The following is a 13344-nucleotide window of genomic DNA, read 5'->3' as shown; positions in this document are numbered from 1 at the left end:
GGAGGCCTAATTTGCGCATGAAACAGGAGAGCGTTAATGGCTTTTAAAGATCGGTGGAGTCAAATGAGCACGCTCATCAGTTAGCCACACACCCCTTGGTGATCACTCAGTGTCATTAGATTTCATTTCCTGTGGAATGAGAAGATCTCGGTGGATCCAAGACAAATCCCCGCAATTACAGCGGAGCTTAAGATGATTCACCGCCTTCATTTCTGTCTCACTGGGTGGTGAGTACTGTTCCGTGTGGCATTATCGAGTTTCTACTAGTACATCAACAGTAATCAGTGGAAACACACTAACAATACAATGTGTTTTCCAGCAATATCTTTCACAATAGTTTTCCTTCTGAATAGAACATCACAGCTAAGACACATACAGACAACTGAACATACACCCATCTAAGAGAGCGCGCGCGCGCGCGCGCGCGCGCACACACACACACACACACACACACACACACACACACACACACACACACACACACACACACACACACACACACACACACACACACACACACACACACACACACACACACACACACACACATTCGCGAGTGCAGAGAAACACAGACAAACACAGGAGGCACCTGCGTGTTGGTTAATAGCTTTGCCCTGGACAGTGTAGCGCACAAGGGCCAGCAGCAAGAGGCACAGAGATAAGATTCTGCTTAGCATTTGAATAGGGTGTTCTGATTTCTATTCAGTTGGCCTTTGGCCATGCTAGTGCTTAAGTGGTCTGGGCGAGTCTGCCTGGTGTCTCCTGTGCCAACCAATGTAGAGGCTCCTATCTGGCAAAGTGCAATGTCTGTCAGTGTCCCGGTCTGTATGTCTGTCCCTTTGGCTGGATGAGATTTTGGCTGGTTAATAATCAGCCTTGCTAGCTGCTAATCATCCTGCCAGCTGCAGAAGCAGGTGGCCACACATACCGCAAGTCCCAGTATCATCCACTATGTGATGTCATCTCACTGCACCACACATAGCTGAGGTACCCAGGTTCCCTCTATGAAATCACGTCTTTGCCTGAAGCAGAGAACCAAGGCGTCTATTTCTCGAAAGAGGTGACGCTGAGGATCCTGCAGTGAACTGGTGGCCGCTGAACCAACAACAACAAATCTCTGTGTCCCCTCCTTCACCTCGGACTGATCCTAGAACAGTCTTACAAGCAGAGGCAGCAGTCGGGACACAGCGAAATGGGAAGCCATTAGCTCTTCACCACACAAGGTCACCTTCAACTAGACACAGCAGCCAACCAACTTCCTCTGCTGATATGCCCATTGGATGCAGCGGTGCAGTCATGTAAAGGTCAGACAGTAAAATGGAATGGAACCACAGCTGTCTAAGAAAGCACCCTCTTAAACATTTGATCTTGTCTCCCTTCACTTTTGAAAGTGACCAAAATGCTTTGAGTATCACTTTCAAACAGCAGGAAAGGAAATGAGAGAGGGAGGGAGTGGAAAAGGGGAAAGAGGAAAGAGAGCGATGGAGAGAGGGAGAGAGACAGGACGATCAGGTTTCAACTCTGGTCCGCAGCTGTTCAGGGCTCCGGTGGCTGATAGGTGTCCTTTGCAGCAAACGTTGTCCAAGACAAACACAATATCTATCTATGCCGTCGAGAGGTGGCAAAGTCATAACACACCCATGATAACTCTGCTGTGGTGCAAGACCAAGAGAAACTTGGTAACAATTTTTGGAAAAACCACAAAGCTAACAAAGTCGCACACTAGATACTTAACTTGCAATTTGTGTCCCTTTCCCCAGTTTCCTTCTCTCTATTCACACAGTTGAGTTCCAAATCTAATGAAGCTGGAACACCATGTCTCACACAAGGCAACTTTCATGAGGGACCGTCCTTAGTGTCTGCACAACTGGAAAAACAGCCACAAAAGTTGTTTGCCTTAAAAAGGTATGTGTGGGTGCAAGTGTATATGTGGACTTGTGTTTGCTTCCAACAAGACTTATCCATCAGAGGGCCAGTGTGCAGTGTGACAGTTGTAACCCAAAATAAACAGGTTGAATCGAGGGTCTGGCCGAGTCCTGACCCTTTCATGAGATCAATCCCCCGCAGCATTGTGCACCCTACAGTGTTGCACAAAGGCATGTATGCGTGTGAATAAATGTGTGTTTACGGGTGTGTGTGTGTGAAACTAACCAAGGAAATAATGGGCATTTGAACCAGGGACATCAGTGCAGAAATAATACACCATTCCACACTCCAGAGGGTGAATCAATTTCAGCGACATTCGATTCTAACCCATATCACCTAGTGCGTGAACTTCAGCCCTCCACCCTGTCACCTCCTCCCCAGCTCCGTATGATGGATTACCATCTCTGGCAGTCTCAGAAAGAGAGAGAGAGAGAGAGAGAGAGAAAGAGGAAGGTGGGTGGGGGAGGTCAGTCACTACGGGGACACATTCATCGGAGGGGAGCTCTGGGTTAAGGAATTATGGTTTGACAGAGATCTGGGGCTGGATAGAAGAGGCCAAAGGGTTCTTCAGGGGTCAGAGGATCCAATCCTGGCTGGACTCAATGGCAAGCCACCCTCAGTACACAGATCTACAGGGATTTCACTCAGGGTCACTTTTTTTGATTAATATTATTATCACTCACTTGTCTCTTCGCCCACTTGTCAGCAAATGGAGTGGCATCAGACATATTCATCTGGTGAGTAGCACACCTGTGCAACCATGTCCCATGTGTTAGGTTCGAAAGAGAAAGAGAGAGTGTTGGACTGATAAAGTAAAGTATATTCTAGAAGGTACCATTAAGATCAAAGTAAATCTACATTAAACTGAAAACTACACAGGGTGTGAAAAAGTCAATATTGAAAAAAATAAATCAAAGTGCAATCAGACCATGAAAGCAGCCGCCTCTTACCCTGTCTGTGTTTTAATTCTGATCAATAATCAGCCTGCAGACAGATTTCAATAATTTACAGCTCCGTCTACATTGAAAACCGTCTGATTAGAGAAAAAGAAGTGTCAGCACCAGGGCAAGTATATTTTCTCGAAGCTTGTCTGGAGGTGCTCACTTTTTACTTTTTCTGTTTTTACTTCCCAGCTTGTACAATTCAGAGAGCCAATGTTAATGCAAAGATTCATTTTTTTCAGTCACCGAAGAGCGAGCATCCACGGTGTGAATCGCGGGTGATGAGACACATGGGGTGGAGGGGGGCAAGGAGAGAGGAGGCAAGCGGCAAAGACAAAGCAATAGACCTGCATTGTCAGAGTGGAGGGGCCATCAATAACACTGTCACTATAAAGAGAGAAAGAGGGAGAGTGTGAAGGAGCGAGAGTAGGGTGTATAAAAGAGGCACAACAAAACCCGGTGCGACGGGTGCTTCATCTTGCCGGGCACTAATGGGCGTGAGAAGCGGCTGGCTCAGCATTCTTCGCTTGACGGCTCACTCCTCTGCTGATGGGCCGTGGCATCCATGACGGAGTGCCACACACTTGTTTCATCCAGTTTATACTCTGGAAGGTGACACGGCGGAGGAAGTCGAAAGGTGAGGAGAGAGAGAGAGAGAGGGAGAGAGAGAGAGATAGATAGAAAAGGAGGGGCGGAGAGAGTTGGTCGGAGGTCGTCACAAACTTGGTTCTCTCTTAACCATCATTCTATACTTCCTCACCTCACTTTACAGCTCTTACAGCACTTCTCCACTATTGCTATCATTCCTCAGCAGCATAGTGGCACAGCCTGGGTGCTCTATAGGTGTTCTATATTTCCCATCTTCAGCACTTCAGTCTCTCTGAAGGTAAGAAGCTTACGCAGACAGTCTATTTCCCAGGGCGGAGTTGGGGAGGTCAGAGCTGGGACACGAGGGCCCGCTGAGGATAGTAAAAAGTGCAGTCTCAGGACATAACGTGTGTGTGAGAACGAGCTACTTCCATGTGTGTGTGTGTGTGTCAGAGAAAGGTCAAAGTGCCGGTAGTCACTGCAGTGTATGCCTATGATTTATTTCCCTGTGAGAACTTAGTCTTCAAATTTCTGTTTCCATTCTGCAGGTCAGTCTCTTTCATGGTTTGGGATGTGGTTGGAAATTCTCATTTACCGGAGCCATCTGTGGCTGATAAATGAGATAAGAGCAATCTGCATTCTGCTGTATGGCCGGAGAAACCCAAGTATGTGTGTGTGTCTGTGTGTGTCTGTGTGTGTGTGGCCATCGTGTGAGTAAATCCCAATAGATAACAACACCTCTTTACAGAGGTCAGCAAACTCCAGCTGCACAGACACAGAGCTGACACATTTAATCAGGCATTTTTTACTCTCACGGTTTATCAGGCCGAGATATTTCTCACACCCTTGCCGGCTCTCGCCATCTTTCTTATCGCAGGACAACACTCCCACCTTTTCTGCATCCATACTCCCTCGCTCTTCCTCTGTCACATCACGACGTCTATCTGCTCTGAGCAAATACCAATTTTGCTCAGGCAATAAACAACAACAACAGCCATTACAATTACCAATATATATGTTGAGTACTCAAACAGCAGAATTACATCTATTTTGTTCAAGTGGAAGGAGAGAGACACCATGTGACCCAATATAAATTAAAGAATAATGTTGAAGAATCCTTCTCATCATGTCATGAACAGGTTTTCTTTAAACCAGAGATAATAAATTTCTCCAAACCACAACTCTGCCATGCAAAGGTGAAGAAATGATTGCATTTTATTTGTTTTTATGTATCTGAACACAAACAAAGAGACATGCTGGGAGAGTAAAACATTTTTAAATACAGATTAGGTAGAGCTAAGTTTTGGGGACTGTGCTCTATCTCCAACTGTAGCATGCATCATTGATGTGCCATAATGGCTGCATTGTTGCCGCTTCCTTCATTACCCTTCATTATTTCTCAAGGACTTTGCTGCAGATTAAACCTCTGCCTACCGGGGTTTATAGGAGCGCAGGGGCAGGTGTGTGTGTGTGCATCTGTGTGAGTCAGGGCGAGTGTGTGTTGCTTGCGTGCACTTGTCACTCCATTCTCCCGTCTCTGAAATGCAATAATGAGTCCAGATGAGCTTGTGAAAGCCTCAGCAGTGCAGCTCAGCCTGACTCCCCACCTGGGCTGCTCCTCCTGGCCTGTCCCTTTATTAGCTTCCCCTCATGCTGGACACAACAGGAACAGCTTGGTACCCTCCTCCTCTCTTCACCACTCACACCTCTCCCAACTCTATTTTCCCGCTAATTACCTTGTTGTACGAGCACCAAATGCTACCTAACGATTCACTTAATTGCAGTAGGGGTAAATTAGATGATATCAAAGGACCCTTTTTTTAAAGTCATCCAATCGCATTCCGAATGGCATTTAGCACCAACCCAAGACATCTGTTTCATTTCTGTCATTCGCATTTTTAAAAGGTTACAAATGAAGAGGTAAAGGATACACACCTCAAGGTTCTGCGCCCTCACACCTCTGCTGCACCTCCACCCGCAGACGATTACATGCATTTAATACACATACAACCACATACATGTCAGAGGGCCCGAGTCACATCCAACACTCAATTAAAAGTGCAACATGTTCACCCTAAACACTTTTATCTGGAGCACCGCATACGCCTGCTATCCATCCACCTGAAGAGATGGGGCTAATTAACATTTTCCTTGGGAGCCTATCGCCCCAGGTGCGCCTTGTCACACTTACATATACATAGATATCCGCAGTGCTAGCAATTTATTCAGCTGCAGTGGCTGCAGCTAGCATTTCTGACACAGGCTTCACAATGATTTATGAACCTGCTCATTGACCTAGTTTATTCTGAAAAGAGAAAAGGGGGCACATCCCCTCTTATACGCAGCGTATCCATCCCACGGAGCTGGCCTGCAGTGGGTTGTGCAGAGACAGGAGGAGGAGGAGGAATAGGGTTACGAAGCAGACTGCTCCGATGCCCTCGAGGCACTTTACAACTTCTCTGTCTTCCTAACAACAGGACAGTGAACAGCAGCTCTAACGACGTCTCTTCCCTAAAGCAGCAAAGAGGTGCTTGAGTATTATTTTCTAACTCTGCATGTGCCACACTGACTTAGACAACACAAAGCAGTTCATGCTCTCGTCCATCTATTGGTGAAAAAAACGTGTTCAACATCTAACACTTGGTTGGAGGACTAAGTCCCCCCCAATCTGGCCCACATTAATAATGCAGAGGCACCTCTCCGAGGCCTCTACCCCCTCTTCCTCTCCGCTCCACCTTTCCTCCTCTGACAGAGAGAGTGGTGAGTGCTGCCCAGCTTGATGTCCAGCATGCAGCCGCACCACTCTGCTCAGTGGAAACTGAGTTCAATCTGTTTCAGAGCTGCAATTCAATTATCTCGCCGGGGTCCTGCTCAACCACTCGTGAACGGAAGGGGGGCAAAGGTGTGTTCGATGGGAGGGAGGGAGAAAAGGGAGGCAGAAGCCGGAGGGGGAGAGAGACATATCATAAACACAAACCCAGTTCAACATGGTTATAGATTTACATGTAGCTTCTTCTTGTGAGATTAGCTTTTCGCATTACAATCGCTAGACGGATGTCAAGACCTGATAAGGCTAATCACTGCGGTAAGCCGGCGCTGTGGGATTTGGCAGCCCACCTCATTCTGCCTCCCTAGCCCCCCCGAAGACCTGGCTGGAAGCTGAAAGGCCCGAAAACAAACCAGACATGGCCTCTTTGAAATGTCCCTTCGAGTCTATGATGAAACGAAAACCAAAATATACAAAAATAAAACATGCTGCAGAGGACTTACGTAAGAGTTATGATCATCACTACATTCTATTTGAGGTGTTAAACCCCAATTAGACTGCGCCGATTCCATTCATTTTGTTTCCTGAGACCAGACACTTGATTCCCTCAGACATGAATCCTGTAGATCAGCTTCAGGACATCCCCTACCCAATATTACTCGTCATTAAAATTGCAGCAAGTCATTAAATTAAAGAAAAAGTCAGTAAAATATCCTACGAGCATAATTCAAACTCCTTTTCTTCTCCCCACCTCCTCCACTTTCTGTGAAGCTCTTTTGAGGACTCTGATCAGCTCATGATAAAACAGTTGATATTAAAAAATGATTTCACTTTAATAAAACTTCATTGCACTTCATGATCAAGTAGTGTGGCGACTGTCCCCGTTGAACTGCACTTGACCCACCGACACCACACCCACGATTCATCACAATCAATACACCTTTTTATACAGCCTGTTCCATGCTGCACTGTTATTCTGCCTCGCAGCTCTGTTCTGTATAAAAGGCACAAACGTGGAATGGAGGGAATTGTTCTGCCTTAATGTCGACAGCAGAGGTAGCTACAGAGGCAGATCAACATCTGTGTGAAACAGGCAGAGCCGACATGGTGGGATAGAAGCTGACGTTGATACATTACTTGTCATTTCCTGTGATTCTGGTAGGCTGACATGCTTTTATTAAAATTGAAAAAGAACACACTTATGCCAGCTTTGATTGGTTCAGAGTTAACGAGCAAATCTGGGATAATGAGAGGTCTTCTCAATGGCAATGTAGTGGGATCTCTGTTTAGAGGCTGGTGTCCCAAGCTGGGTCGGATCAGGTTGAAATGAGCAAAACTTTGTGAGGGTTAGTGCCACTGTTAGTTCATCCTGTAAAAGAATTGGATGATGGGACAACACTTGGACAAACAACTAAATGTAGATGGGGAGTTAGCCTAAGTTTGGTTTCCCTCTGGTGGCAATGGCATTCCAGGCAGTGGCTAATTTAGTCTGTGCCCAAAGAGGATCCTGGCTGGCTGCGATGTTCTGTATTATTCTGTGTTGGTGCAGAACAATACAGGAACTCTGATAATTCACTGAGACTAATTATTAAAGAAAAATTGTTTATTCATCCTGAGCCTGTCTCCCTCTCAGACCCAGTATCACTGTTAATACCGATCATTTGTATGCTCTTATTTCTTCACCTTGCCAGCTCTTCTTGAGCCCCTCGTCTCCTGACCTCTCACCCCTCACCTTTAAGCCATGCAACTACTCAATGCCTCCATTCAACCCCCGTCTGCCGCTCAACTCGCATTACATGAGAGAGGGAGAATACTGAAAAGAAAGGTGAAGAAACGGTGTGAGGAGGGAAAAATAAAATAATCTGTAGACTTCATCAATTTTTCATGAATTTTCATTTAGACTAGGAGAACCCTCTTACAAGCAATCGATAGATCAAGCTGCTGTCACACAGTTAGCACCTGCACGGGGGCTGCTGGATGGCCCTTGGGAAGGCAGGGGACCAACCCTCTACTCCTCCTTCTCCTCCCCCAACGCACAGTCCATTTCCCAATCACAAACCAACTACTCGTCCTATTACCGTGTCCTCATCTTAGAACCAACTGTACTGCATGTATAATATGATGTGGAAGATAATCTTCTTCCTGTCTCTTCTGTTCTTACCATTTCCAAATGTTAAATCAACAAATTGTTTGCTTGTCTTATAAAGAGAATGAAGGATTAGCATTTTGCTAGAAGATAAAGAGAAGATGCTAACCCTAGAGTAAACATCTCAAGATCTCAAGGTTCAAATCACATGAACCACAGAGCATCCAAAAAACTCACCTTGTTTGAAACACAGGGCTATACAACTAAAAGCACTGACAGTTACAACAACAGACGGACAAGGAGACTTTCCACTCCACTTCCTGGGCAGTTTGAGGCCCCTGGGAGCCGCTCCATAGGAAGCCCAGCCTGAGCCTGCTGGGGGAGGCTCATCTTCAAAGGTAATTTGAGCAGCATCTCAGGTTCTGCCTGTCAGTGCTCACCACCACAGTCCAGGCAGCCTGGGCCAAATGTCCATCAGGACTTTGATCACTGTCTTGATTTGTTTGCCATCATTCCCTAATCTACAGCCAATATCAGTTCCCATCATGTATTAATCGAAAAAAAAGATTGTATATTGTAAACAAGGAAATGCTGGAATATTACATTATATATATACAGTATAGCTTGTGTTGAATGTGAAATCCAGTCTTTCCATTTTCTGGAAGCAGCGAGATTGAGACTTTTTGTCGTCCAGTCAAATTACTTATAAATCATGCGAGCAAACATTATTTCAGCAGCACAGCAAAGAGAAAAATAAAAAAAGTCCTGACTCACATGCTACTTCCAAAGATGCATTGCGGCTGACAGCTTCTCCCAGGTAGTTCCGTGCCACGCAGACATAGGCTCCCTCATCCGGTTTGCTCCGTCGTCCGTGAACGATACGCAGGAAGAAAAGCGAGCCGCTGGGCAGCAGCATGCGGTGAGAACGTGAGTCGTCTTTGTCCGTTTCCACCCGCTCTCCATCCTTGTACCACTCCACTGTCGGGGTCGGCCGCCCCTCTGCTTTACAGTTGAGGGTGGCGGGTTCCCCCTTGGAGACAATCAGGTCAGAGGGGTGCTCCACAATCCGGGGTGGGGAGTCCTCCTGGCGCAGACGGGATCCTGGAGGAAAAAGAAGACGTGTAATTAAGAACAGTGGAACAGTGCACACATGAAAAGGCTGGTTTTCTGTTTGATTATTTAAATCAAACATTCTCAAGCTAAAAACCTCTTCCTTGAACACAAAGGAAAGGTAGTGGTTGAATGAATAAACACACTTAACAACAACACATTCATTAAGTGAACCATTTAGCTTCAGAAGACATCTGGAGCTGGATATACAGGATGTGGCTGAGATGAAGCTAACACACAGCAGAATGTGAAGTATGTCATTGAATGACTAAATAAATAAAGAGTAACTAAATAACCTCAGGATTGAGGTTGTCAAATATGTACAGATGATAGCAAAGACCCTTGAGGCAAATCTGTGATATTGAGGTTAATAAAACAAAGCTTTAAAAAAAACAGGAATTAAGTAGCCAAGTACTTTTCCACTTCAAAGTGTTTTCCTATCTAATGATCTGCACGCCTCCGAGGAAAACTGCTGTCCAAGACGTGTTCTCTTGAGGAGATGATTCTGCCACGTATGCATTTTGATTTACAAACGCAGCTACGAAGTACTGAGCAGCATCTTGTGCTTAAGCACATCTTTAAAGTTAACAATGTGTTCTGTGAAGGACAAGAATAACAGACCATCTCCATCGAGCAACATTTCCACTGAAAATGAAGCAATGCAAACACAGCAGCTGCACAGATGGAGGAAACCGCAAAAACAGCACAAAAATCTGCAAGAATTTGACCAAACTTATCTGCATTTTCACAAGATAATGAGAAGTCAACATTAATTCAAATTTAGGTGTAAAAGCAGAGGAACTCACACTGGAGACGAAAACTGGACAGATTGCTCTGCAGTTATTTAGGTTTCTCTTGGTTAAGAACCATGTGAAACACATATATTGAAGCCTTTAATTACCATTTCAGGCCGGCCAAAAAGCTGCCATCTGGTCTTCTCCTATATGCAAGGGCTTGTGGGTAATTGGGCCCATGAGTGAACAGTGAATGAACGCATACAGTTGGCTTACATCTGACCTTTACACAAGCGTAAATTACATATTTGGCTTTCAGTGGGGTGCAAACAAGTAAGAGTCCACTGTTGTTGAAGTACACATGTGATGTGAATATGAATGGCGGGGTCCAGACTGATGTCAAATGCTAATCCCCTGGTGGCTGAAAACCCCGGCCCACTCCTTTTCATTAGAGCTTGCAGTGGGAGAGGTCTGGGGGTCTGGCAGCCAAGATAATGCTCCCCCAAGTCAGAGTGCACTGTGCGACTGTGACTGGGTCTTAACCGCGGAGATAAGATGCTGTTAGCAACACATTTACATCACAGAGGCCATGGGAACCATGCAACAATCAAAGAGTTTGATCCAGCATCAAACGAGAAGAGACACAGCAAAGGGAATGGGGAATGAGGAAAAGTTTTTCCAACAGCTCTTTCTTCATCTTCTTTCTTTTGAACCGCACTCAATACCCATCATCAATAACCCTGACTCAGTCATTAACAAGCCGCTTATATTAAGTGCAGCACTGGACTCTTTTTGTCTTAAAATGAGTTGTTGCAGGTTTGCATGTGATTGAGCTGAGTTGATGACTGTGCCCTTGCCCAGGGCGGTGCGGTGCGGTGCAGTCGGGTAATAGGACGAAGCTGTACAGAGGAGCAGTGCACCACGTAGGCCTTTGTGCTTATGTAAGTGCTAATTTCAACACGAGATGGAAGGCAAAGTAGTGGAGGGTGCAGGTCTTTGTTTGGCTGGGTTTGCACATGTTCCACTACCCCTTATACTCGCATGTCCCGGGGGAAACCGGGACAAGCTGTGCCACGGTCCTTTCTGCGGGCAAAAGGACAGGCGCAGGTACAATCCCACTGATCAGCACAAAATACACTTCAAAGACTCTGTGTGTGGTGAATGTGTGTGCACACAGACACAAACGCACATGCAAACACATGCATTTAAACGGAGTAAATGTGCACTAGTCCACTGTTTGCATTAACAGGGATCAGGCTTCAGACAGTAGCATATTGACCCCAGAACAGGAGGCAGTCTATTCTCTCCTCTTCCTAATTTGGGCTAATTCCCTCCATTTCCCTGTCATTGATTAGTCATCAGCCCTGGTGTCTTGCACTAAGTGGGGACACAGACAGGGGTTTGTAGTGGGGGGGGGGTGCTGATATCCTGGTCCTGCAGTCCCTGATCTAATCTCATTGGCATTATGTGGAAAACGGAAGATGACCTATTGGTAGTCGAACACAACCCTCCAGTATCTGGCAAGTTTCTACCCAATGTCTTTCACCAATAGTCGGTAAATTAGCCAGTTCCCCGGTTAAAGCCAGGGCCACAGGGCACAGGGGCAAGTTAGTATTCTGGCAGGAAGTGACTTAATAAATGAAGGAGTAATTAACACCGTGACATTGATAAATGGAGGGGCAAGATAAAGGACAGACATGAAGAGACCCCCATCTCGCTCAGTGTCAAATGCATATTTATTCTTATCTTACTGGAGCATCTGCTTCCCCCATAATCCAGCGGCCCTGCGGTGGCTCTCCACTGAGGCCGAGGCGCATGCACAGCACAAAACTACGGTGACTCCATTCGATTTATATCAGTCTAATTTCTTTAAATCCAATTTGTATTCCAATCTAGTGCCCTCTAATCACTTAAACCTTGAGTCTCCATCTGCTCTCCTCTTTCCTGTTAAAATGAACAGAGCAGATGCCTCTACAATTGTCCTTTCACTGCCAGAAAAGGTGTAGGCGGGAGCACGGGACTGGTCAGTGTACTTCCTGAGAGGAGGGTAAGTCAGGTGTAGAGGTAGAAAAGGTTAAAAGCGCCCCCATATGCCACGGAGTATGTTTTAAAAGAGGCTCATCAATCTGTATATTTGAAAACCTCAAAATGTAAACCCTGTTTCACTCTGAAAACCTAACATATTTGCGTGTGTACATGTCTTTTCTTGTTTCTTTCTGTGGCTCAAATTTGCCCCGAAATGTGTGATGTCCAGGAAGGCAGCGTGCAGCCATCAGATTAAGCTTCTCACAGAAGCGAAAGTCAATTTTCAGCTTCCTATCGGGCCCCCTCTCTCACTCTCTTTACGGTAAATGGGCTTTCTGTTGCCCTTTTAATGCGATCATTGGTGCTGTGCAATCAAGTGCTCTCTGAGCTGAGGCGAGTGCACTTCACTGGGTCTCGGGGCACACGCTCCAATCAAAACGCTGTGTTTTCCCCTGTCTGCAATAACACCACCATTACTTTTCACCACTGCTGTGAAGTCATCCCCGTCCTGGAGGAGAGCAGGGACCAGAGAACAAACAAACAAGCGTGCAGACAGAGAGTGAAATCAGAGAGGGATTACTGAGGTGGAAGCTGATCCTTTTCGGCCTTTTCTTTCAGGCTACTTATGTCAGCTTCACTGAAATCGGATGCTACTTTGTAATGCTGCTGTCCAAGAAATGTCCAGTGCTTGCTTCCACTTTAGTTTCTTTTCCATCTTCCAACGAATCATTTCACATTTGTCACTGAAATTCAACTAAAGGTATATAAACGTTGAACTTATGTAGAAAAATAGATCGATTTTGATGTTCAAACCCAGGACGAAAACACCGCAGCTCACGCTCCCTCATATTCAATTGACCACACACATAGAATTGTATTTTTTTTTCTATTATCTTTGTCACAGATTTATTCATGTGCGCAACAGAAGGTCAGCCCTTTGATGATCTTTTTGTAATTATTTTTATTAGCTCCCAGGAGAAATCCCAGCCCACCAGCCCACCAGCCGAATCAATACCCACACCAGTCTCAGCCCGAGCATAAAAGGAAGGGCTCCCCAAAGAGATATTAGTTATTCGGGCCAACAGACATGTGCGCTGATCACAGGTAACCAACGGCAACCTTATAGACCAAGGCAAAAAAGTTCCAGTCGCTGAGGCTCCATAAAAC

The 13344-nt window shown here is 45.7% G+C and overlaps 1 protein-coding gene across 9 annotated transcripts in view; it reads right to left on the bottom strand.

Moving 5' to 3' along the window:
* Window positions 1–13344, bottom strand: part of robo2 (roundabout, axon guidance receptor, homolog 2 (Drosophila)) — a 258887-nt gene that overhangs the window by 133757 nt on the left and 111786 nt on the right. For all 9 annotated transcript variants that reach the window (XM_034605259.1, XM_034605262.1, XM_034605253.1 and 6 more), the window contains exon 2: window positions 9083–9409. In XM_034605259.1, coding sequence (XP_034461150.1) covers window positions 9083–9409 — 327 coding nt within the window. The remainder of the gene's footprint in view (window positions 1–9082; window positions 9410–13344) is intronic.

This window comes from Hippoglossus hippoglossus, chromosome 13 (assembly GCF_009819705.1).
Source record: "Hippoglossus hippoglossus isolate fHipHip1 chromosome 13, fHipHip1.pri, whole genome shotgun sequence".
NCBI classification, from domain to species: Eukaryota; Metazoa; Chordata; class Actinopteri; order Pleuronectiformes; family Pleuronectidae; genus Hippoglossus; species Hippoglossus hippoglossus.
Note: the sequence above shows the minus strand (reverse complement) of the source record. Positions and strands in the feature narration are given on the sequence as shown.